Source organism: Cetorhinus maximus, chromosome 15, assembly GCF_964194155.1.
Source record: "Cetorhinus maximus chromosome 15, sCetMax3.hap1.1, whole genome shotgun sequence".
NCBI classification, from domain to species: domain Eukaryota; kingdom Metazoa; phylum Chordata; class Chondrichthyes; order Lamniformes; family Cetorhinidae; genus Cetorhinus; species Cetorhinus maximus.
In genome coordinates this window covers 3,742,315-3,768,728 of record NC_135893.1, presented here as the reverse complement: position 1 = coordinate 3,768,728, position 26,414 = coordinate 3,742,315, and the positions used below count along the sequence as shown (strand labels likewise).

Genomic DNA, 26,414 nt, shown 5'->3' with positions numbered 1-26,414 from the left:
AAGTAAAAATATAAACACATGATTGGAGACTTCTGGTCACTGACCTTTCCTTCAAAGAGGACTACAGCCATGTGCTAAAGGTGAGGACATGTATCTTTGATATAGACAAATTGAGGTGTGTAAATGAGCAGATTTCCAACAGATTTTTGGAGGGTTTGAAAGATACAGAGTGGAAATTCTGTTCTCGCTACAGCATTTGGCTCTGTGTGGACAAAATCTGTTCCATGCACTCCTTCATCTAGTCTCTCATGTTTACTCAAAGTGTCAGTGTGGACCAAGATTAACTTACAGTTACAAAACACTTCATAATAGCAACTTGCATTTATATAGCAACTTTGCGTGGTAAAATGTCCCAAGGTGCTTCACAGGAACATCATCAAACACAATGTGACACTGAACCATGTAAGGAGACTTAGGGCAGATGACCAAAAGCTTGGTCAGAGAGGTAGGTTTTAAGGTGCATTTTAAAGGAGCAGGTAGCGATGGAGAGGTTTAGGGAGGGAATTACAGTGTCTAGGGCCTCAGCAGCTGAAGGTGGAGTGATTAAAATCAGGGATGCTCAAGGCCAGAATTGGCAGAGTGCAAATATCTTGGAGGGTTGTGAGGCTGGAGAAAATTACACATAGGGAGGGGTGAGGCCATAGAGGGATTTGAAAACAAGGATGAGAAATTTTAAAATCAAGACATTGCTTAACTGGATGAGCTTAATTTTATGGAGGGTGGAAGGTGGAAAGTTGACCAGGAGTACATTGGAATAGTCAAGTCTAGAAGTAACAAAGGCAAGGAATGAGGCTTTCAGCAGCAGTTGCGCTGAGACAGGGAGAGGCAGGCAATGTTAGGGAAGTGGAAATGGACGGTCTTAGTGATTGTGTACATATGTAGTCAGATGTTCATCCCAGGATCAAATATGACACCAAGATTGCCTTCAGGAACAATAATTAGTCTAGATGTGGCTATTTCCAACACTTCTCCAAAATAGGGGTTGGCTGAGTAGGTAGATTAAATTTCTGCACTGCTCCAAAAGCACCTGGAAAGGTTAAATAATGTCCTTCACTCTCCCAAATATCAGATCCAGCGATGCTGCCAGATTATGAATTGAGCTTCAATAGGGTTATCAACTCTGGTTGAACATGTTCCTGGTTTCATTACATGACCCATTCATCTCCAACTGCCCCACCTCCACACTCCTGCCATTGGTCACCTGACATCGGGGCCCTGCCTTCCTACAACAATTGGAAAGCAGGCAAATTCTTTGTTACCTGATTGGATGCTTCTTGCCTTTTCTTCCATCTCCAATAATTTGAAATTTTTCATTTGCTAGTTATAAAAGAAAATGAAGAGCAGTTTCTTTAAATGCTCCTATTGTGTTTTTCTCTCTCCTGAGTTTCTCGCATAAATGTCCAGGACAATCCTGGAGGCTGGTAACCCCATAAAGCAGCAGACCTCCCGAGAGTCAGTAATAGTAAATGCAGATGGACTGGAATAACTTACTGAAGTATAGCAGTGACTCCAATAGTTCAGATGTCCTGAGAATTAACAGGTGATTGAAAACTAACTTCACTCATTTTGTACATTTTCTTTCAGATACGATTTGGGTTCATTTTGGGGTTTGGGGGTATTCTTATGATAATAAGTATCGTTTACCTGGCTATGAGTCCCAGCATGATGGCTTTCAGAGTGGGGGGAGCCATGGAAAGTGATCAGTCCCAATACGTCATGATGAATCTCGGTTTTTCTATGGTGACGTTTGATCTTCAAGCTCAGGTAACTGAACAAGTTAACACTGCTTATCTGAGTTGGCACAGGTAACTTTTCTGGAGCAAGATGATTTCATTTTTAAAATATTTTATAAACCCACTTTGAGCGTTTTGGGATTAACAATGAAGGTAACAATGATCAAACTATCCTCTGCCAAGTCTGTATATGTGATTCTCACTCACTGTCCACTCTGTGGAAGGAATTTTATGGCCCCATCACGGCAGGAGCGGGGCTGTCAAATGAGGTGACCGTTCAAAAGTCCATTGACTTTGGCAGGACCGTAAAATCCCACCGACATAAAGTTCCATCCTGTGTCTGTCTCTACCTCTCCACCAACCCTCCTGATGCCTCCACTGCCTACTTCTTGTCAGACTGCTTGTCCCACAATCAGTGTTGGATCAGACGCAATTTCTTCCAATTAAGCATTGGGAAAATTGAAGCCACCGTCTCTAGCCCCATCACCACCCTAGCCACCAATTCTATTCTCGTCTCCACTGTTGAACGGGACTGGTCACACTTGGCATCCTGTTTGACCCAAGCTGAGCTTCAAACCCCATCGGCTGTCCAGTGGAAAGACCTCATACCTCCACCTATGCAACAATACCTGCCTCAGCCCCACCTTCGCCAATCTACTGTGGCAACCTCTGCCATGCTTTTGTCACCTATAGCCCTTTCTTCCTTGGGACTGCACCCTGACATAATGATAGAATAATAGATACAGCACAGAAGGAGGCCATTCAGCCCGCCCTGCCCGTTCCAGCTCTTTGTAACAGCAACTCAGCTAGTCCCATTCTCTTGTCTTTCCCCAGGGCTCTGCACATTTTTTTCTCTTCAGCCAGGGCTCATTCCAGTGTTACTCACCAAAAGTATCCTGATGAGGAGCACCCATGAAGATGATTGGGGGCTCTCACTGATACCATTGTTCCATCATGTTGCCCTTTCCCTGCTTAGTAAATTAAAATAAGTTTTGCAGAAACATCATCATTTGTATATTCCTTTACTAAAAAGGAAATGAGCAGAATCTTACTAATAAATGTTGATTCTTTCCACAGCTCTGTCTATGTGTACTTGTCTTGACTTCTGGAGTGCACCATGTTTCGCATATGCATGCTAGGATCCTGGGAGTGGGCATTTTCTGGGCAGTTTTAAAAGCTGCCATTGGCCTCATAGCTGTAAGTAGTTCAGATTTGATTTTGCCAGCACCAGATTTAAGAATTAGCAACTGTAGAATTTCTGTTTAGCCAGCACAACCTCTTCCTCCATGGTTACATGTTGCTTACTTAAGTTTAGAAAATGCAAGTGCAGGTTGGAAGATTCAGGGCTTCAGGATCATCCACATGTGTGCACATTAACTGCTGAAGTTTAGTAGCTAAAACTCGGTGTCAGAACTGTCAGTGGGACATTTCCCCTCATTTGTTCAGCTCCAAACCATTCCTGTCTCATCCTGCGGAAACCCAGCCCCAATCACCTCAACAGGTTTTCAATCTGTCTCACCCAGCCTCAGTCAACAGGTTCATATTAAAATACTCCATAGAAAGTAACCCCAGTCCCAGCTGGTTAAATGGATTTTCAATCTTTTTTCTTCCCAGTAAGAGTTGTACAGGCTTGGCTTGTTCCTCTCTGAGAGCCAACCCAGAAGCCGCAAATAGAAATAGAAAGTTCCATTTGTGAAATAAGATATTTTTCGGTGGTTGATCTTCAAAGCTGTTGTTGGAACAGAAGCAAGGCTTTTCATTCTGAAACTGACCATGTTACATCTGAACTGGGAATACTCAATGATGACAAATGGAGGCATACTGCTGGTTGGAGTCATACCTAGCATAAAGGAAGATGGTTGTGGTTGTTGGAGGTCAATTATCTCAGTCCCGGGCCGTTGCTGCAGGAGTTCCTCAGGGTAGTGTCCTCGGCCCAACCATCTTCAGCTGCTTCATCAATGACCTTCCCTTCCTCATAAGGTCAGAAGGGGGAATATTTGCTGATGATTGCACAATGTTCAGTACCATTTGTGACTCCTCAGATACTGAAGCAGTCCATAACTATATGGAACAAGACCTGGACAACATTCAGCCTTGGGCTGATAAGTGGCAAGTAACATTCACGCCACACAAGTGCCAGGCAATGACCATCTCCAACAAGGGAGAATCCAACAATCTCCCCATGACATTGAATGACATTACCATCACTGAATCCTCCAGTATCAACATCCTGGGGGTTACTACTGACCAGAAACTGAACTGGACCAGCCATATAAATACTGTGGCTACAACAGCAGGTCAAAGGCTGGGAATTCTGCGGAGAGTAACAGTGCTGTGGGTGTACGTACACCACATGGACTGCAGCGGTTCAAGAAGGGCAATTAGGGATGGGCAATAAAAATGCTGGCTCTACCAGCGACGCCCACACCCCGTGAAAGAACAAAAAAAAGCTCCAGAAATGGAAAACTGTTTCAGTCCCAGCGTTGGTTTCACTTGCTCACTGCTTTTGTGGTCAAGTTTTGCAATTCATTCCCGGTCCAGAAAAAGCAACTGATACAATTTATTTTTTCCACTATTTTTAGGTTAACTGAATGCCGTTTATTTCCATTATATCCAACGTGAAGAGTTGGGTAAAATTAGGTCATTGTCAAAGCATAAGAAATGAAATTAATGAAGCAGGTTTTTATAAAATGGCAGATTGTAAATGTGTCAACCTCCTGAAGAAAAGTTCAGCTTGAAATGTCCTCTCTATTCGCTCTAATACCATCTGTTTCCAGCATTTCCGATTTCACTTCAGATTTCCAGCACAATGCAGTTACTTGTTTTTTTATTGAAACGGAAGAAGCTGCAGTTTACTGGGAATTTGAAATGAGAGCGCTTTGGACATCAGAGAGGTGAATAACTAGGGAGCATAGATTTAAAGTAATTGGCAGAAGGATTAGAGGGGAATTGAGCAGCTTTTTCACCCAGCGGGTGGAGGAGATCTGGAACTCACTGCCTGAAAGGGTGGTAGAGGCAGAAACCCTCAGTGCATTTCAAAAATGGTTGGATTTGCACTTGAGGTGCCATAACCTTTGGGGTTACTGACCAAGAACCAGAAGGTAGGATTAGGCTGGATAGCTCTTTTTTTGGCTGCAAAGGGGAAGATGGGCTGATTAGCCTCCTTCTGCATCACAAATTTTCTTTGCTTCTGTTAGAATTCAAGTATTTAATAGGGAAATGAATTGTGTACATCTGCAGGGGAAACAGGAAAACCAAGTCATTACTTAACAGGAAATATGAATTTGAGAGAGAGAAGGTGTGTTGTGGTGCTTCAGGAATTCATTAACACAGTAGTTCCCAAACTGAGTGTCATGGCCCCCGATGGGATCACAGGGATAGGGTTTGAGGTAGAAAGCTCCCCCACTGAGGAAGCCAGGGTGACTGTGGAGAGGAGACTATCCAACCCAGAGGCTCTGGTGGGACAGTTCTGGACCCACTGGGCTTATGCCATCAGACAGCAAGGGGAGGACAATGAGCCCAAAGTGCCCTTTAACCTTAGGAAACACATTCTCAGTGAATGCCAAGCAGGCCTGGGATGTTTTTGCACTGATTTGGTGCAGGCACGTGCAGGCAGGTGTAGCTCAGTGACTGGCCAGTGTGTCAGAAGTGTGAAAAACCCAGGAAGTCATGCAATCACGCAGGAGGGTGAATGGCAGCTTCAAACGTTGGTAACTGCTCCTGCCTGCTTGTTAAACAGGCTTCCAACCCCTGGCTGGCAACCCTGCTTCGCAGGCACTGACAACCAGACCAAAAGTGGGAAAGGGGAGAAGGGCTGATTACTGTGGGTGTGGGGAGAGGATAGAGGCTAAGAACAGTGTGTGGGGAGAGGGGGAGTGGGGCTGATTACAGTGTGTGTTGGGCTGGGCGGTGGAGAGATGGGCTTCACTTAATCTTCTGTCCCAGGGGAACATGAAGAGTTTGGCTGAAACCTCAGTGGGCAGTAATTGCACACATCCCCCACCCTCCCGCAGCCAGTCCCGCCACAGCAGGGCCGGAAAATCCCAGCCTTTGTGTGTAGCAGAATCCACAATGAAACTGCAGCCTCTGGAGCTATGAATATTATTTTGTGTCATTTGAAATTCTCAGTAGAAAATTAAAGGTTATGTTCTAGGGCTGTTCAGATGCTCTCCGCTTTCTCCATAAAACCCGGCCCCAGGATAGCAGGAGCACAGCTCCACATTCAGTTAAATTGCTTACCTTGTGAATTAAATCCATTTTATTTTAAAGCTGCTTAGGGTGGGATTTTCTGGCCCCCTCCTGCCGCTGGGATCATCCGGTCCCGCTGGAAGTCAATGGGCCTATGGCCAGTCCCGCCACACATCCCCCACCCTCCCGCGGCTGGTCCCACCACACATCCCCCACCCTCCCGCGGCCGGTCCCGCCACACATCCTCCAACCTCCCGCAGCCGGTCCCGCCACACATCCCCCACCCTCCTGCAGCCAGTCCCGCCACAGCAGGGCAGGAAAATCCCAGCCTTTGTGTGTAGCAGAATCCACAATGAAACTGCAGCCTCTGGAGCTATGAATATTATTTTGTGTCATTTGAAATTCTCAGTAGAAAATTAAAAGTTTATTTGACTCGTCTCACATTCAAATCAATGATGTCAGGGTGGCCTTTAGGGAACCTCGGGGTGATGTTGCTATAGATCAGTAATGTTGAATGTAAATGCGAACGTCAACAGTATCTGCTGCTTCCTGGTTAAGGGTCATGAGCTGGAGCAGCTCAGATGAAGTAATAGACTAGTGAGTACATTAAATATTAACATTTTTACATTGTACTTTAAAAACACAGATTTTCATATATGATAAACTATGTTTTGATTTATAATACATGGATTTTGTTATATACTGAATGTTACTATGCTGCTTATTGCTGTTTTGATTTTGTTGGCATCTTTCGAGAATTAAAATGGGGTCATATTTTTTTTTGCAAAAATATACTTTATCCATAAAATATCTTCAAGAACATTCCAAACCATTTCAAAATCCCCATCACAAAAGTACAATCAGGTTCAACTTTTACAATACGTATCACGAGGTGCATCAATACAATAAATTAATATTACAATCATTTGCAGACATTCATTTTGAGCTGTACAGCCCGAGGGGTTCTAAACAGTTCCCAGTCCCTCGGTGCACTGTGGCAGAAAGGTCTTAGACAGCGACCTTTGGAGAATAGTTGGGGAAGTACTGCATTAACAAGTTGCATCGTAATCAGGCTTTCAGTCAGTCTGACAGGATCACAATCCCCTCTTAATAATAGTTGCTCTTGGGACTAATGGGAATATATTAATTCTTACAGATCCTAAAGGGAAAGAAGGTTCTAGTGTGGATATTCATGGTTCAGAATCTTCCGGAACTGGCCTATCTGGGATATTTGCTCCATCTGGTGAGTAGATGAATAGAAGCTTTTTGGTATTTATATTTGGATAGGATTTGTTTCAGGCTGTAGGCAATTGGGAGGGTGCCCCTGAATTTCAAGAGGACAGTTCCAGTCCGAGACAGGGAGTAGGCACACTACTCATTTCAGAGTTTATACAAAGCAGGGTAGTTTGTTGAAAGCAACTCGGGAGTGTCACGGACAAAATAGAAGAGTTGATTTGCACTAATGTTTGGATACACTTGCTGTCTGACAGTGTCGATTGGGTTGATAGGATTTGGGTTGCAGGGAGTGTGAAATTAGGCACCTCATCACCTTTGGAAACTTTCCTTTTAATTTTTTTATTTGGCCTGGACACCTGTGTTATTTGAACCCACTTATTTTGAGTGTTGGCCTCATTTTTGAAATTTTAACTGTGTTCTCCACTGGCCCACCTGATGCTTGGCTGGAAATATTTCCCTGTGTTACTTCAGCCAATCAGACCTGGTCTTAAGGGTGCGTCAACTTTCTGGAGCAAAGTGGTTATAAAGTAAACCCAGTTAGTTTCCCCACAAGTGCTCAGTACATTTGTGACACTATGTCATACCCCTGATGCTAGTGTTGATTTGTCATGTCTTTCTAATTTGCTGCTCCTTCTAGGTGTTCCCTCAGTGGAAGGAGTCAGTGAGGATGTCTGCCTGTTACTTGAGTCTCTTGGGATTGACATGTTATGCTTCCTTATGCTGGGCCATGGGATGGTCCTTAAACTATCAGCATCCCCATTCGCTGTAGCATTGGCTGTTTAGCTCTGTCTGCTTTCTGCCATATCCTCTGTGACTTGGGGAAAGAGGAGCTAGATTTGGGCTCCTGTCACCAGTTATGACTGGAGTGAGCCTTTGGTTTAGGTGTAGCCACAGTCAGGAGGTGCTGGGTTCAAGCTCTGCCCCATACTATCTGAGTGAGTGGAGACTGATGCTCTGGTTCTGAATTCAGAGTTAAAATCCGGTGAGATACTCACCTCTGGTGGTGTGAGTGGCTCCTCCCACATTGTACAGGCTTTAGGAACCCATTAAATCCTCTTACTGTGGATTAACCGCCCCATTAGCAGGGGTGGTTATGATCATGAATAGAGCAGAGGAGGTTGTGGGGAGAATTATTAGGGGCATTCAAAATCTTGAAGAGTTTTAATAGAGTAAAGCAGAAGAAACTGTATCCAGTGGCAGGAATAACCAGAGGAAACAGATTTAAGGTGATTAGCAAAAGAACCAGAGGTGAGAGGGGGAAAATTGCTTCTACACTGTGAGTTATTACAATCTGGAATGCACTGCCTGAACAGGTGAAGGAAGCAGATTCATAGTAACTTTGAAACGAGAATTGGATAAATACTTGAAGGGAAGAAATTTACAGGGCTGTGGGGAATGAGCAAGGGAGTGGGACCAATTGGATAGTTCTTTCAAAGAGCCAGCACAGGCACAGTGGGCCGAATGTCCTCCAGCTGTGATGTAAACATCTGTGATTCTGGGAAAGGAGGGTACAGGTGGCAGTCTGTCCGATGGTTAATTAACCTGTAAATCCTGGAAATAATTTAGAAAATGTGGACTTACTGAGATAAACGGCAATCCCTTTTCCATGCTTTAAAATCTCCCTGGGAAGTTCTGGCTGACATATCTGTTTTGTTTACCTCTCTTTCTCTATTCCATTATTCTGAAGGTTATCACTGAATGGGGATTAAATGGAACTTATGTTCTAGAAGCTGGCGCAGTTACTGGTGCTTTTATTTCTGTTGCCATCAAAGTTGGCCTGGTTTGGTCAATGATCCAAGTTTCCCGCTGTTTTGGTCAACGTCTACATGAAAGAAGTAAGTTGGCATCTTTCAAGCCTTCAAATATTAATGGAGGCATTTGACACACCTTCCAAACCCTCTATCACCTAGAAGGAAAGGGGAAATAGGTGCATGGTAATGCTACCACCTGAAAGTTCCCCTCCAGGTCGCACATCGTCGTGATTTGAAACTATATCATTGAATCTTCTCTGTCGCTGGATCAAAATCCCTAAAAGCACTATGCGTGTACCTACACCGTATGGACTGCAGTGGTCCAAGAATGTTCGAGTTGGCTTTCATTGCAAGGGGATGGAGTATAAAAGTAGAGAAATCTTGCTACAGCTGTACAGGACATTGGTGAGACCACACCTAGGGTACTGTTTACAGTTTTAGTCTCCTTTTTGTTACTTATTCTTTCATGGGATGTGAGCATCACTGGCAAAGGCAGCATTTGTTGCCCATCCTAATTGCCCTTGAACTGACTTGCTAGGTCATATCAGAGGGCATTTCAGAGTCAACTGCATAACTATGGGTCTGGAGTCACGTGTAGGCCAGACTGGGTAAGGAGGACTGATTTCCTGAGTTAGGCAGACTTTTGATCTCAAGAGGTGGGCAGGAAAGTGGAGATAAGACCAAAGTTGAACCAGCCACGATCTTATTCAATGGCAGAGCAGGTCCAACGTTGCTGAATGGCCTATGTCTGCTCCTATTTCTTATGATCTTAGGTGGTTCACCACCATCTTCTCAAGGACAATTAGGGACAGGCCTTGCCAGCAATGCCCACATCCCAAGAACAAATAACAAAACAGAAATGGCTGAACTGTACTGGTGTTGAGGCAGGGAACACAGCTACATTAGTGGGCGCAGCTCAAGAGGTGTCAAAAGGAAGTCTTTAAACCCAATATTTTCCAGATACTTTATGCTAAACTATTGGAACAATGTAGCTGTATTAAAATTGCTCTGAAAGTGAAATGTTCATGAGAGCAGCAGCTGCTCTGAAGGATGACATGAGTGAATTAGCCACATGAGACCAACTTGGGCTTTTCGTATGTCAGGTACACAATCCAAATGATTCTGGCACTGCCTATATTTATATAAATGTATACATTCAAAAAATGTGCTCTCTATATAGTTCATTATGTGTTTGAGAGAGTTAACTGTCAAACTTACCCCAGGCCTCTTGGTTTTGAAATTCAGTTGGACATTTAAGAGGCTCGAGATATCCATCCCCTTGTGGAAGCATTGATCCTGAGCTCAAGTGTCTAAGATTGGCAATTAGCTTCAGGAAATCATGAGTGAGATTGCATGTTCCAGTGATGCTGTGGCAGTGCGTTGTGTTGTATATTTTTGGAGAATTCTGGTCGATGATTAGATTCTCCACGAGCGAGAGCCACTCTACAATTCCATCTGCAACTCATGTTCAACCTCGAGCTCCTCCTGGAGGTTAAGTGTTGCCAGGATCTAATTGCGGGTGAAAAGGCTGTGGACAGATCTTCCCTGGCCTGTTGGAGGTTCGTCTCCAGGATGAAGGAGCAGCATTGAGAGGCCAACCTCCTCCCGCTGGCCCAGTATTGGAGGCAATCCCTGAAAAATGATTGGTTCAAAAGTTCAGCTGCTTTTAGAGGAAAGCAATGATGCTGTGACAATGTTGAAAAAGCTGCAGCTTTTACTTTGACCTGTGTGGGGCACTGTGGCTTTTCAAATGAATCATTTGTTTTACAAAATATACTGAAGGCCATAGGTCACCAAGAAAAGATTAACAGAATAAAAATCTATATCAAGTAACCTAATAACATGGAGATAAAAACAAAAAGCTACTGCGGATGCTGGAAATCCAAAACAAAAACAGAATTACCTGGAAAAACTCAGCAGGTCTGGCAGCATCGGTGGAGAAGAAAAGAGTTGACGTTTCGAGTCCAACATGACCCTTCAACAGAACAGAACAGTTCTGTTGAAGGGTCATGAGGACTCGAAATGTCAACTCTTTTCTTCTCCACCGATGCTGCCAGACCTGCTGAGTTTTTCCAGGTAATTCTGTTTTTGTTTTGAACCTAATAACATAGTCTCATAGATACTCGTTACTATAAATGTTCTGAATTTTTTTTAGGATTCTTTAGTAAATACACAACCTTGTTGATAATCTTCTTTAAGTATGTCAGCCGGAGATGTCATTACAACTCAAAAATTATTGAACCAGAACTTTTCATTTTGGGAATCGAAGTTTCTCAACTATTTTAATGAATTAATTAACATGTTCAGGTGAAATTTCTTAAAATGATGACCAGAAATTTCATCCAAATGCAATTCATTATCCTACCCCTTAGAGTGCTGGTCAATATATCTGAATTATGTTTTTTATTCTTTCATGGGATGTTGGCATCGCTGGCAAGGCTGGCATTTATTGTCCAACCCTAGCTGCCTTGGAATAGGTGGTGGTGGTGAACCACCTTCTTGAATAAACTTGCTAGACCATTCCAGAGGGCAGTTAAGAGCCAAGCACTTTGCTTTGGGTCTGGAGTCACATGTAGGCCAGACCAGGTAAGGACAGCAGATTTCCTTCCCTAAAGGACATTAGTGGACCAGGTGCATTTTTAACAATAATCCAGTAGTTTCATGATCACCATCATTGATACTGGCTTTTTATTCCAGATTTATTTCATTAATTGAATTTAAATACCTCAGCTGCCATGTTGGGATTTGAACTCATGTCTCCAGATCACTAGTCCTATAATATAATCATTTTGTTACTGTACCGCCTGTGTATGGACTTCTAGCATATAACAGCAAATCAATGAGGAAATAAAAAACAAAAATAAAAATAGCTGGAAAAACTCAGCAGGTCTGACAGCATCTGCGGAGAGGAACACAGTTAACGTTTCGAGTGCGTATGACTCTTCAACAGATCTAAGTAAAAATAGAAAAGAGGTGAAATATAAGCTGGTTTAAGGGTGGGTGGGACAGGTAGAGCTGGATAGAGGGCCAGTGATAGGTGGAGATAGCCAAAAGATGTCATAGACAAAAGGACAAAGAGGTGTTGACGGTGGTGATATTATCTAAAGGAATGTGCTAATTAAGGGTTGAAAGCAGGAAAAGCAAGGTACAGATAGACCTAGTAGGGGTGGGGTGGGGTGAAGGGATTTAAATAGGCTAAAAGGTAGAGATAAAACAATGGATGGAAATACATTTAAAAATAATGGAAATAGGTGGGAAAAGAAAAATCTACATAAATTATTGGAAAAAAGGGGGGATCGGAAAGGGGGTGGGGCTGGAGGAGAGAGTTCATGATCTAAAATTGTTGAACTCAATATTCAGTCCGGAAGGCTGTAAAGTGCCTAGACGGAAGATGAGGTGCTGTTCTTCCAGTTTGCGTTGAGCTTCACTGGAACAATGCAGCAGGCCAAGGACAGACATGTGGGCAAGAGAGCAGGATGGTGTGTTGAAATGGCAAGCGACAGGGAGGTCTGGGTCATGCTTGCGGACAGACCGAAGGTGTTCCGCAAAGCGGTCACCTAGTCTGCGTTTGGTCTCTCCAATGTAGAGGAAACCGCATTGGGAGCAGCGAATGCAGTAGACTAAATTGAGGGAAGTGCAAGTGAAATGCTGCTTCACTTGAAAGGAGTGTTTGGGCCCTTGGACGGTGAGGAGAGGGGAAGTAAAGGGGCAGGTGTTGCACCTTCTGCGGTTGCATGGGAAGGTGACGTGGGAGGGGGTTGAGGTGTAGGGGGTGATGGAGGAGTGGACCAGGGTGTCCCGGAGGGAACAATCCCTGCGGAATGCCGCCGGGGGGGGTGAAGGGAAGATGTGTTTAGTGGTGGCATCATGCTGGAGTTGGCGGAAATGGCGGAGGATGATCCTTTGAATGTGGAGGCTGGTGGGGTGATAAGTGAGGACAAGGGGGACCCTATCATGGTTCTGGGAGGGAGAGGAAGGTGTGAGGGCGGATGCGCGGGAAATAAACTTGCTCAAGACCCGAAACGTCGACTCTTTTCTTCTCCACCGATGCTGCCAGACCTGCTGAGTTTTTCCAGGTAATTCGATTTTTGTTTTGCTCAATACTGTTTGAAGCCTCAGGTAAACGTAATACTTGAGGACAAAGGTGATATTGAGAGGGGACATGGCCCATAAGAAGATCCTCAGTGCTGCCTGGTGCTCCCTAGAACTGCATACCACGCAGAAAGTTAGTGAGTTTGAGGTTTGCATTGGCCCCGAGAACAAGTTAACTCCAAAGATGGATTGTGTTTTTTCACTTTTCAAGCAGGCACTGCCTCTGAACTGGGTATTGTTCAGACACACTGTGTTCTTGAATTACACTGGCTCGAATCCTCTACCACAATGGGCAAGACAGATTTCTGCGCAGTGGAAGACACTGTAAAACCTGCAAATATTTCTTAGTTTGTGTTAAAACTCTGATAAAAGTTTGTCATGAGGGAACCAACCAGCGTTTCATCAGCTGCTAAAAAGCTCATCTCTGCACCTGGTGTTAAACAATTGAAAGCTGTCACTGTCAGCCTGAGATTGTTTTTATGACCTGGAAAACTCTGCAGCTCATTACAGGGGAATTGTTTTATGGCTGGGTTAATTCACTGTCCTTTTAATTACTGTTCGAGCAGAACAATTCTAATTACATCTTTGGCTTTTTTCCCATTTTTCTCCTTTCTTTCTTAGTGTTTAATTCCACAGAGCCATCCTCCTAGGCTTTGGATATTTCTAAGGGTAAGCATGATGCTTCTTTCCTGATCGTTTTTTTCCCACTTCCCTCCGAACCTCTTCTGGCTCCACCAAGAGCCTGTGGGCGATGAACTAACCTGTTCTCTCCGTTCAGGCTTCTGCGGGAAAACTACAACCAGCAGCCTGTCCAAGTGATGATACACCTGCCCCTACAGGGGAATAATGTAAGGCAACCTTCTGGCTGTGAAGCTCAGTTAGGTGTTTTTCAACTACAGGCCTCCGGGTCACACTGAGCGACATGTCATTAGTGGAGCAACCTCATGAGTAAGGGTCCTTCCAGTTGAACGCAGACGGCCAGCTAAGTTTCATCCAGCCTCAGATCCTAATTGCAAACACCAATCAGTATTTCCGACCTGCTGAAAAATACTTTTTTGTAGTTTATGGAAAAATCATTTGACATTTCAGTGAATAATTGTAAGGATTCACAACTGGTCAAGAATTTACATCTAGACCTGCTAGTCCATCAATTACATTGTCTGAATACTTAAAATAAATGAATTAAATCACTGGGTGATTGTCACTATTAAAATAACAAAGGAATTCCATACAAATGTATTCCAGGCTCTTAAACTAATTGCACTTAGGACCTTTGCAAAGTTAATGTTCAGTAAAGATATGATATAATTCTTATAAAACATAGTGTTCACAAATGGCAGATACAAGGATAAATTCACTGATTTCAACTCTCTCAGCAAGGAGCTGGGCACCAGGGAACATGGATCAGTGTATCAGTGCTGCAGTGTTATAATGTTAACTCTACTGAGCACAGATTGGGAGGAGGACAACAGCGAAATGACCTTATAATCTTGTACTTTTTTAAATTTGCATGCTTTGCATGCTGAACTTGAAAATACCAAATTACTATACTAATAAATTAAATGTACAGCAATATTGACGGGACTTTAGTAGAAAGGCAAAATACTGCGGATGCTGGAAATCTGAAACAAAAACAAAAAGTGCTGGAAAAACTCAGCAGGTCTGACAGCATCTGTGGAGAGAAAGACAGAGTTAACGTTTCGAGTCCTTATGACTCTTCTTCAGACTTTAACTGGACTTTAACTAGTCATGGAGTCATTACAGTACAGGAGGCCATTCCATCCATTAAGTCTGTGCCAGCTCTTTGTAGAGCAATCTAGTCAGTCCCATTGGCCTGCTCTATCCCCATTGTCCTGCAAGTTTATTTCCCTCAAATGCTAATCCAATTTCTTTTCAAAATCATTGATCTCCATTTCCACCACCCTCGTAGACAGTGAGTTCAGGGTCATTACCACTTGTAAAAAAGTTCTCTCGCACATTCCTCCTGTATCTCTTGCCCAAAACCTTAAATCTGTGTCCCCTGGTCCTTGAGTTAGTGGGAAGTTTTTTTTTTTGTTTACCTGATCAAAACCTGTCATAATCTTTTACACCTCTGTCAAATCTCCCCTCAATCTCCTTTGCTTCAAGGAGAACAATCCCAGCTTCCCCAGCCCAACCTTGTAGCAGAATGGGCAGACAAGTGGCAAGTGGAATTTAATACAGAGAAGTGTGAGGTGATGCACTTTGACAGAATGGATAGGGAGAGGCAATACAGACTTAATGGCACAGTTGTAAAGAGTGTACAGGGACAGAGGGACCTGGGGGGTCCATGTGCAGAGATCTTTGAAAGCGGCAGGATATATTGAGAGAATAATTAGCAAAGCAAATGCCGTCTCATGAATCATAAATAGAGGTATTGAATACAAAAACAGAGAAGTTATGCTGAAACTTTATAAAGCTCTGGTAAGGCATTATCTGTTACTTCATCAAAAATTTCAATTAAATTAGTCAAACACAATATGCCTTTTACAAACCCATGCTGGCTCACCTTTATTGACTCAAATCTCTCCAAGTGCCTGTTAATGTTAGTTCTCCACCCCCACTTCCTTCAGCTACCAGGGATACAAGCCATCTGGACCAGGTGACTTATCTACTCTAAGTACAGCCAGCCTTTCCATTGCATCCTGCCTATTATTTTCTCCCCATCCATTACATCTACAATCTCCACTTCTACCAATATTTTCCTCAGTAAACACATTACAAAACACTCATCAAGGTTTTCAAGCCTTGCCCTGTGCGTGAAGCACAAAGCGCCCTCTTTGTCGCTAATAGGCCCCACTCCACCTCCTACTACCCGCTTACTATATACTTACCGGTGGAAGATTTTTGGGTTCCCTTTTATGTTAATTGCCATTCTATTCTCATGTTTTCCTTTGGCCAAACTTAGCTTCCTCTTCACTTCCCATCTCAACTTATTATATTTGACCTGGTTTTCGCTTGGAGAATTCACCTAATGTGCACAGGCATTGTCTCGAATGGTTGCTTGTGCATTTAATTACTGTAACTGACAGGCTTTCCCTTACAACATTTGCACTCATATACCAGAGGCGAAAATTAAACTGAGATCACTGTCCGCCTCCTGGACTGAGCGGTTATTGTTGGTTTACTTCTTTGAGAAGGTGCTTTCACTGCACTGGGTTCTCAGAATAGCCTGGTCTCAATCCCTCACTACAGTGCCACCACCACGTTGGACGAGACAGATATCAGTCCAGCGGAAAACATTGGTTGCAGCTTCCAAGCATTTTTAGTTCATGTCCACCCCCATCTAAAAGTGACAATATTCAGTTAGAGGTAACGAGCAGCATCTTTGAGCAGGGTTGTTTGCTGGATCAGGATTTTACGGTCCGTCAGGTGAATAGGTGAGTGTGACAAAGGGATCAATCATAAAGTAAAGCAGGGGCGACTCTGAGAATTCATTAAAAGGGCCAAACACTGAAAAATAATTTTTGTCCCTTTCAGGTTCATGGTGTCCTTATCAAAGTCCTAATCTACCTGCTGCCATCAGACCCCTTCCATATTTTGAGTGACATCATCGAATCATATCTTCCAAGATTGAGAGTAAATGAACAGTGATGATAACACAGTCAGTTTGCTGCAATGTGTTTAGCATTAATGAACGCATCTATTTTAATATAACCACATTTATACAAAGCAATAGTCTGACAATTTAAAAACTGTAAAAATATAGTTGGTTGGGATAACTCGCTCACTATTGAATATATACATTTTGATATCTTAGATATATTCAGAGCTTCGATGCTGATCGTATTGCACATTTTTGAACAGAAGTATCAGAGTTGTCAAATTCAAATACTGTGATCGCATTCGGAGTTATAATTAGTTCATTCTAGTTAGAACTGGACATGACTTAATTTGTAGATTATTGAATTAGTCAATATATTGGAATTAATTATTTTTCGTTGATAACTGATGCTTCACAATGACGTTAACACTGCAGCCCATGGAATACAGGCATAAGGATTGGAAATGTGCACTAAAATATTGTCATTGGAACACATTTTAACATATTTGTATGAAATGACTGTCAGCATTAAGTATGTGAGCAGTGATGTTAAAATATAGGACAAAGTAATGTTTATTTGATAATATTACAATGTACCATTTACAGACTTGTCTACTGAATGTAAAATTAATTACTGTTGAATGCTTGTAGTTTCATCTGGTACCATTGTTGACTGCCTGTATCCATTTAGCTGGAAGTGTTTGAAAGTGTAATCAGGCTGTAGGGGGCTGAGATCGGACTAAATTTTCCAGGCACCCTGAAGGTGGGAATGGGGGTGGGAGGGCCCCAAAAATACTTGCGCCAGGCGGCGTGTCAGTTGCAGGACACCATTCCTGCTGTTGGACATTTTGGAGGAGGTAGGTTCAGGGCCCTATTAAGAACTGTTTGAGGCTGAACCCAGACTCTTTATGACCTGGTGTTGTACCTGACTCCAAAATGAGCTTCCAACCATATATCTGCCTATTTCCACCAACATCATCCACCCCTGACCCTGTCCCAGCTCACTGGCTGCTGTAACACTCATTCATGCCTTTGCAACCTAGCTTGACTATTCCAATGCACTCCTGGCTGGCTTCCCACTCTCTGTAAACTTGAGGTCATCCAAAACTCTGCTGTCTTGTGCCAACTTGAACGAAGTCTCGTTCACCCATCCCCTGTACTTGCTTGGATCCTGGTCAAGCCTTAAAATTCGACCTGTTTTTGAATTACTCCATGCACCTCACCCTTATCTCTGTAATCTCCTCCAGCCCTCTAAGACATCTGTGCTCAATTAATCCGGCCTCTTGAACATCCTCGATTTTTATCATTCCAACATTGGCGCCCTGTATTCTAGAATTCCCTCATTAAACCTCTCAGTCTCTACCTCTCTTTCCTCCTTTAAAACATTCCTCAAAGTTTACCTTTTTGACCAAACCTTTGGCCATCTGACCTTATATTGCCTTATGTGGCTCAGTGTCCAATTTAGCTCCCGTCAAGCACCTTGGAACATTTTATTATGTTAAAGGTGCTATGTAAATATAAGCTCTTGCTGGATTTAAGTCTATTTTATATAAGAATTGTGTTGTGCGATTTGCCATAGAAGAGACAAGATATGAGTGTTTTTGATAAGTGTTATCTTTACCCTGTGGTTTTGATTAACTGTATACCAACAAAAGAATAGTTCACCTTTCCCTGATTTCAAATGTCCCTGTTTGAATGTCTTAGTCACACGACATGCTGTTCAACTGTGTCAAATTCCCCTTGTATAAAACCTTTATTGTTGCGATTTTCCTTTCATCGCAACTCATTTCAGGTTCTTCTCTGTTTTCTCGTGGTTGAGGGTTTTATCCTATGCAAATGCTGTTGTACTCCAACATTGATCTATGGCCAGTCGATAGGAGCGGGTGGCTGGCATGGAGCAGCCTGAGCAGAAGTGAATCCTCCGTGGGCCCCACTTCACCATGAGCTAAACGTGAAACCATTTCATCAGAGACTACCATTGATGAACTGTGCACTTCCCTGGATGACAAGGGACTTTTCTGACTACATTGCAGCACATCAAACCCTATTTCTCAGCTTACTGCTCCCAAGCTATGCCCACTGCAGGGCCAATCCCAAGGACTTTGGGTTGATATCTGAAATGACTGGAACCACTCTGCTAACGAGTGTTTGGTGATGCTCCACTCTGTTCATCACTTTCAGGCTGTAGAAACTGGGTCAAATAAACCCAACTTTAAATACTACCCCGCTAAATTCCAGGACAGGGTGATGGAGTGGGGCTTGCTGCATTGGATGTCGGCCCCATCCTAAATTCTAGCGATGGGGTCATTTTAATAATCAGGTGAGTCAGCCTGTGCCTCAGAGACATTGGAGTGGCATCGGCCTTATGAGGATTATCCACTGAATGAGGCACTTTGTTTCCCTGTGAGGAAAACCTCTAGTCCTTAAAGGGCCTCTGTCTTCCCTTCCACACCCACCACCACCCCCTGCAACACTGGAGTGGCATCGGCCTTATGTGTTGCAGGGGGTGGTGGTGGGTGTGGAAGGGAAGACAGAGGCCCTTTAAGGACTAGAGGTTTTCCTCACAGGGAAACAAAGTGCCTCATTCAGTGGATAATCAGCCAGTCCCTGGGGTCAATTAAATTTGCTGTTTACCATGTCTAGTGATTTGGCTAAGCTATGGAACCCATACCTGCTGTCAGCATTTGTGGCTTCTCCTAGACCTAGCCTGCGCATGCTGGCCAGAATTCCTAGGATAGCATAGGAATGCTCTTAAAGCTGAGGAAGACTCACCTTTTCCGGTCAGAAATTCCCAATTGCACTAATAAAGTTGTTAAGGAGCGTTTTAAGCTCTTTTTATTTTCCGACTGTATTTGAAGAGATATCATTTTGATACCAGGAACCAACTTCATTCCTTTTTTGTCTATAATTAGTGGAAATTTTGATCAAGAATCTGATTTTTCTAATGTCTGTGGCTGTTCATTATTTACAACTAGAAATCAATGAGCTTGAGTTTTTGTGATTCAGGTGAATTGACCAAGTGTTTATATAAGAAGAAAGAAGGCAGATGTTTCCTTTTAACTGTACAGACTTGTTTAGCCTCTTACATTACATCAGCACGGTGTTAATCTTTACTTTGTTAAATACATCAAAAGCTATATAAAACACCAAAGGTTACAAAAGTTGAACGGTTGCATTAACCTCGCTCAAAACAGGTTATTAACTTAAGATTGCATCTTATGCTGTAGTGTCAAATCACTAATGGAAAGAAAATGACAGTAAGGGGTAAACTTACAATCATATTGTTCTGGTTTGAGGGCTTAATGTGTGGTTAGTGTCCTTAGTTTGTTAATTTAATGCATGTGTTAACCTATTTTGGTACAGGTTAATGTACCAAACAGTGTGATCCTGGTTTCTGCCCTTTATTTTCTGCAAGTGTTCACCTGAAGCTATTTTTGCATCAATGTGCAAAAGACAACCAGCCACCTTGAGATAGCTTCAAACATTTTCCAGGGATAAGTTACAGATTCGTTTTGGAACTGGTGTCTGATCCATTCTCTGAGCTGGGGAAATTATAGAATGTTTACAGCCAGCTCCACTTGCCTGCCCTTTCCCCATAGCCCTGCATTTTTTTCCCTTCAGATGCTCATCAAATTCCTTTTTGAAAGTCATGACTGAGTCTGCCTCCACCACACTCCCAGGCAGTGCATTCCAGATCCTAATCACTCGCTGCGTAAAAAAGATCTTCCTCAATGCCAGCATTGCTTCTTTTGCCAGTCACCTTAAATTAGTGTCCTCTGGTTCATGCCCCTTCCACCAACACAAATAGTTCCTCCCTATCTCTTCTGTCCAGACTTGTCACAATTTTAAAAATTGATCAAATCCTCTCCCAATCTTCTCTAAGGAGAACAACCTCCAACTATCCATGTAACTGAAGTCTTTCAACCCTGAAAGATGGATGCTGTGAGTAGCTGATCAGAAAAGTTAAGAAAAAGCAAAATCAAAACCACCATGCTTTTGTGGGGGGTGGGTGGAGGGGGAGAGAGTGGGGAGGCAGGGGGGAGGGGGGAGGCAGGGGTGGGGGGGTGGGCCAGCCCTTTAACTCTTTGCTGAGAGGACATGGAAACCTAATTTAAAACAAACATGGCAGGACGCCCTGTGAAACAATCCCCTGACTGGCTGCATCACTAACTGTTGGGTCACAGAAGAGTAGATTTTATGAGGCTCTGCTCCTGGTGTGGAACCTCGCTGTATGGGAGCATGAGTCAAAGATAAAGCCACACACACACAGCACTATAACGCTGTTTGGCTTTCTCTGGAGACTGGTCAGTGAAGCTCGACACCTGGAACCTCATCTGTAAAATTGACCTCTGCAAATTTCTGAACCACTTAAAGACATTTCCATATCTTGTTCAGAGACGTGGGATTTTTTAAAAAAGTGATGGTTAGGTTCTAGCAGCACAGTTTTATCTTAAACAAAGAACGGTTAATATTTTTTGGTGTTGATCAGAGTGTTAATATGAGACTAGAACGTGAATTTGAGTGTAAAATTCAACTAGGCATCTGCGAAGTCCATTTAATGGAGTCATTGAAATGCATTGCCTGACCTATTGTTAAGCACCTTGTAAAAGAATGCACTGAGCACCGTGAGAAAGAAACAACTGTAAATCTGCATCAGAAATATTTTTAAAATAAAATCTTTTTTGAAACATGGCGGTGAATAAAATATTGTCTAACGTGTTTAAATGTGATACCCTTGTTGCTACAGAAGCTTTTTTTATTTGGGGATGTCACATTTGGGAACAGATGTTGCTATGAAAAAGATCAGTGTGGATTTCAATATACATTTTACATGAATATTTACAACAACAAGTTGCATTTATATAGCACCTGCAATGTCTGAAGGCACTTCACAGAAATGTAATCAGACAAGAACTTACACAAGCCAAGAAGGTATGTAGTTTACGTGATTAAATGTTCAGTCAAAGAGGCAGGTTTTAAGGAGCGGATTACAGAAGAAAGGAGTGGAGAGATTTAAGGAGGGAGGGCAGAGCTTAGGGTCTAGGCAGCTAAGCCACTGCCACCAACAGTGGGCTGAAAAGAGGACGAGGATGCACAAGGCCAGGATTAGAGGAGTGCAGATACCTCGGAGAGTTGTGGGGCTGGAGGAGATTACAGAGGTAGAGAGGGGTGTGGCCATGGAGGAATTCGAAAACAAAACTGAGAATTTTAAAATCAAGCTGTTATTGTGCTAGGAGATAGGTAAACAAGGGTCACAGTCTCAGGATACAGGGTAGACCATTTAGGACTGAGATAAGGAGAAACATATGAACAAGGAGCAGGAGTAGGCCATTCAGCCCATCGAGTTCCAAACACTTGGCCCTCTGAGTGAAAAAATTTTGTCTCATCTCTGTTTTAAATGGCTGACCCCTTATTCTTAAACAGTGACCTCCTAATTCTAGATACTCCCACAAGAGGAAACATCCTCTCCACATCCACCCTGTCAAGACCCCTCAGGATCTCATTTGTTTCAATCAAATTGCCTCTTACCTTTCTAAACTCCGGCAGATACAAGCCTAGTCAGTCCAACCTTTCCTCATAAGACAACCACCCATTCCAGGTATTAATCTGGTAAACCTTCTCCCTTCACCACTGATGTACAGTAGCAGCAGTGTGTAACATCTGCAAGATGCACTACAGGAATTCACCAAGGCTCCCTCAACAGCACCTTCCAAACCCATGACCACTACCATCTAGAAGGACAAGTACTGCACATAGATGGGCACACCACCACCTGGAAGTTCCCCTCCAAGTCACTCAGCATCCTGACTTGGAAATATATCGCCGTTCCTTCACTGTTACTGGGTTAAAATCCTGGAACTTCCTTCCTAACAGCACTGTGGGTGTACCTATACCACATGGACTGCAGCGGTTCAAGAAGGCAGCTCACCACCACCTTCTCAAGGGCAACTAGGGATGGGCAATAAATGCTGGCCCAGCCAGCGAAGCCCACATCCCGTGAATGAATAAAGAAAAACTGTTTCCAACACATTTACATCCTCCCTTAAATAAGGTGACCAGTACTGTACACAGTACTCCAGATGTGGCCTCACTAGTGCCCTGTACAACTGAAGCATAATCTCCCTACTTTTGTATTCAATTCCCCTCACAATAAGTGATAATATTCTCTTAGCTTTCCTCATTACTTGCTGTACCTGCATGCTAGCCTTTCGGGATTGATGCACTAGGACACCCAGTGTTGGAGAAGGAAACAGTTAAAGGAGTTCAATTGCTAATTATTAGTTAACAACCTAAGTACCCATTTGGTGATACTCTTTCGAGTTATCAACAGTCACAGATTGCAACTCTTTTCGAGTACAATCACAGTTCTTGGTTTCCGGGAGTGGGACATGAACCCACAACCCTCTGATTCAAAGGTGAGGGTGCTATATGTAAGCTTCCTTTGAGATTAGTTTTTCCTTTAAGGGGCTGCTTCTTACTTTGTCCCTCGTTTTCTTTAATTTGTTTTATTTGGTTGCTCAAAGGAGTAAAAAGGTATAACAGGTGAGATTAGTGCTGTCTGTGGAGGGTTTTATTAACAGCAATAAAGCTCTGTCTTGGTTTTGATCTTAATTTCCAAATAACTATTGGTGTTAACAGTGGTAGCAGAGGATGGTTGCTGCTTGAAAATAAAAGATTGGCAACTAAGCTTTCTTTGGACAAAAGACTGTATTTGGAGTTAACTTTAAGAGCAGAGTGGTTTGGAGTCACTCAAAAAAAAATAGCTGAATCAAAATGTCGAGTTTCAGGGTATGATTACCCACCAATGTTTTCTGAGAGTGAACCTTATGAGAATGAAGTAACTATGTGGACATGGGCCACGTCCTTGCCGAAGAAAACACAGGGAATGGCCTTGGCACTTTCATTACTATACAAAAGCAAAATAAGATGCAAAGTATTTTCGGACTTGGAGCCTGAGCATTTGGACATGGATGAAGGTTTGGAAACGTTATTAGATTTTATGGATAAGATCTATCAAAAAGCTGATTTATTAAGTACTTATGAAGCACGGTCCGATTTTGACAAATTTAGAAAGTTGGCGGAAAGTCCCATAGATGATGACATAATGGAATTTTGTCAATGATATGCAAGATTGCAAAAGTTCCGTGTGGAAATTCCCCAATCAGTGCTGGCATTTAAGTTACTGGATGGTGCCAGAGTACCGAATATGGACGGGAGTTAAATTTGCAGAAAGACACACACCGCTGGGACAGATGTCAGAAGCTCTAAAAAAAATTCCTGGGAAAACATTCCTTTCTGGCAGCATTCAGGGTGCAAATGAGCCATTCAGCAGAAAGACAAAGTGGAGGATACAATGTTAATGGGATGGCGAGATCGTTTAGAAACAGGACACAGTCGTCAGTGCGAAAAGAGATTTGTAACTGGAAACAATGAGGACAGAAACACCTTTGACGGTTATGGCAGGAGAAAAGAATTGGGGAATTACAACGAAAGAATGAACCCCAGAAACGCCCAGGGTGTGGTCAATCGGTGTTTTAGATGCGGTTCAAAATACCATTATGCAATGAACTGTCCTAAATGATATAATAAGGTCTTCGAAATTAAACATGGGGCAGAAGACTCAGAAGAAGATGGAAACATTGACCAAAGAGAGGGCATTGTATTAGTTACAAAAAGTTTCAGCCCAGTGATGAATGTCTTGGTGGCAGAGACCTTCAACTGCACAGTACTAGATAGCAGATGCACGTCTACAGTCTGTGGAATAGACTGGTTAAAATGCTACCAGGACTCCTTAAATGACATGGATTGGAATAAAGTTAAAGAATTCGAGAGTTCCACCAGTTTTAGATTTGAAGAGGATAATACTTTAAAATCTTTAAAAAGGGTAGTGATTCCCTGTAAGATAGGTGGAGTCAATCATTTCATCAGCACAGATGTAGTGTCCAGCGAAATACCATTACTGTTGAGCAGACCATCGATGAAGAAAGCGCAAATGAAGCTGGACATGGAGAACGACAAGGCCATTGTATTTGGAAAACCTGTGCATTTGCGATTTACGTAATCTGGACAGTACTGTGTTCCTTTAATGAAACCTAACTTTTCTACAAAGGAGATTAAAGAAGTGTTATTAGTGCCAGGGTATAGGAATTTAGGAGACTAAAAGCTAATTGTGTTAAAATTGCATCTGCAATTTGCCCACCATTCTTCACTAAGATTAAAAATATTGCTAAGGGACGCAGGAGTAAGGGATGGAGAGTACACTGAACTTATAGAGGGGATAAGCGATAGATGTGATATATGTGAGAAATACAGAAGGACACCATCACGGTCGATAGTGAGTCTATCCTTAGTGAGGGATTTCAATTGAGTTGTGGCGATGGATTTAAAGATGTGGGATAAAGAAAAGTACATTTTTATTTTACTTTTCATAGATTTGGCAACAAGGTTTAACCAGCTGACAATCATATACAGTAATGAAAATAATTGTAGATCAGGTAATGGAGATGTGAATTGGCACCACGAGCGAAATTCCTCACTGATAATGGAGGGGAATTTGCTAATGACTAGTTTCAGAATATGCGCGAAAACAAGAATATAATAGATATGAATAGCACAGCTGAAAGCTCCATTAGTAACGGAGTGTATGAAAGGAATCGTGTGGATATAGATGAGATGCTTCAGAAAATATTGGTGGATAGACCAAGATGTAAATTAACATCAGCTCTAGCATGGGCTGTTCACGCCAAGAATTCACTGCAGATTGTTGGGGGCCATAGTCCATAGAAGCCCAAAAATTCCTTCAGCCCTGAGTGATTATCCCCTAGCTTGGGAGGGAACTATGATTAGCTCTACCTTTCCTGAGCATTTAAATGCACTACACTCGGGTAGAAGAGCATTCCTTAAAGCTGAAGTTTCAGAAAGAATTCAGCAAGCTCCAAGACAAAATGTAGGACCATTGGAAACTATCTTCAATCAGGGAGACATGGTACACTACAAGAGAAAAGGACTTACGAGTGGAAAGGCCCAGGAAAGATTATAGGTAAAGATGGTAAAACAGTCATTTTACAACAGACTATTTGGAAACACTCATCAAGGTTCGTTGGCACATACTACAAATTTGCAGGTTCAGAAACTGTTGTAGGAAGGGATGAGGAACCATGTGCTGCTCAGACCCATATGTTGCATGATTGTGAGGACCAGGTAGCTGAAGTTGACAGGGTATCTGATGATGGAGACAGTAATTCAGACGATGAAGATGAAGCAATTTGCCCCAGAGGACAACTGCTGAAAGCGGGCACTAAAGTTACATACTTGCCAAGGGGCCAGTAAATGGCAAGATGTGGCGATTATAGGTAGAGCAGGGAAGGCCACTGGAAAATATTAAAAGCTGGTTAAATATATGAGATAAAGGACAGCAGGTTAGGCCTGTGGGTTGGGAACATGAAGTACAAAAAAAGGAAGGCAAAAAAACGCAGTGTCAGTTCAGACAGTGGGTCTGGGAGTGAACATGCCTCTAGGAAGAGATCAAGAACGGTTGAGAGAACATCTATAAATGGGAGAGGGAGATCAAACAGCAACAGTCTGGACATGATAGAGGGTGTAGCTTAACAAGGTCAAGGAGTATGACTGGTAATGCTACAAGGAGCAGAAGCCCATGTGATCGAGAAGTCTTAGTAGCTTCAAACAAATTAGATGATAAATTAATAAAGGATACGAAACAGCAAGAACTACATAGTTGGAAAGAATTTGAGGTATACGTAGAGGTGCCAGATAGGGGACAACCAGCTCTGTCTCATAGAAGGACATGCATGGAAAAGGTGTTTCCTGATGGGACTTATAAAGCTAAAACCA

At 42.8% G+C, this 26,414-nt stretch overlaps 1 protein-coding gene across 3 annotated transcripts in view; it reads left to right on the top strand.

Moving 5' to 3' along the window:
* The window catches only part of LOC144690338 (uncharacterized), a 34,010-nt gene extending 15,612 nt beyond the window's left edge, over positions 1-18,398 (top strand). For 2 of the 3 annotated variants that reach the window (XM_078557698.1, XM_078557700.1), the window contains exons 5-10: positions 1,585-1,764; positions 2,811-2,930; positions 7,078-7,164; positions 8,845-8,992; positions 13,622-13,669; positions 16,499-18,244. In XM_078557698.1, the coding sequence (XP_078413824.1) occupies positions 1,585-1,764; positions 2,811-2,930; positions 7,078-7,164; positions 8,845-8,992; positions 13,622-13,650 (564 nt within the window). In that variant the 3' untranslated portion in view covers positions 13,651-13,669; positions 16,499-18,244. Of the gene's footprint in view, positions 1-1,584; positions 1,765-2,810; positions 2,931-7,077; positions 7,165-8,844; positions 8,993-13,621; positions 13,670-16,498; positions 18,245-18,354 lie in introns of those variants that run through there. The other variant, XM_078557701.1, reaches the window with a different exon arrangement.
* Positions 18,399-26,414: the final 8,016 nt, after the last annotated feature.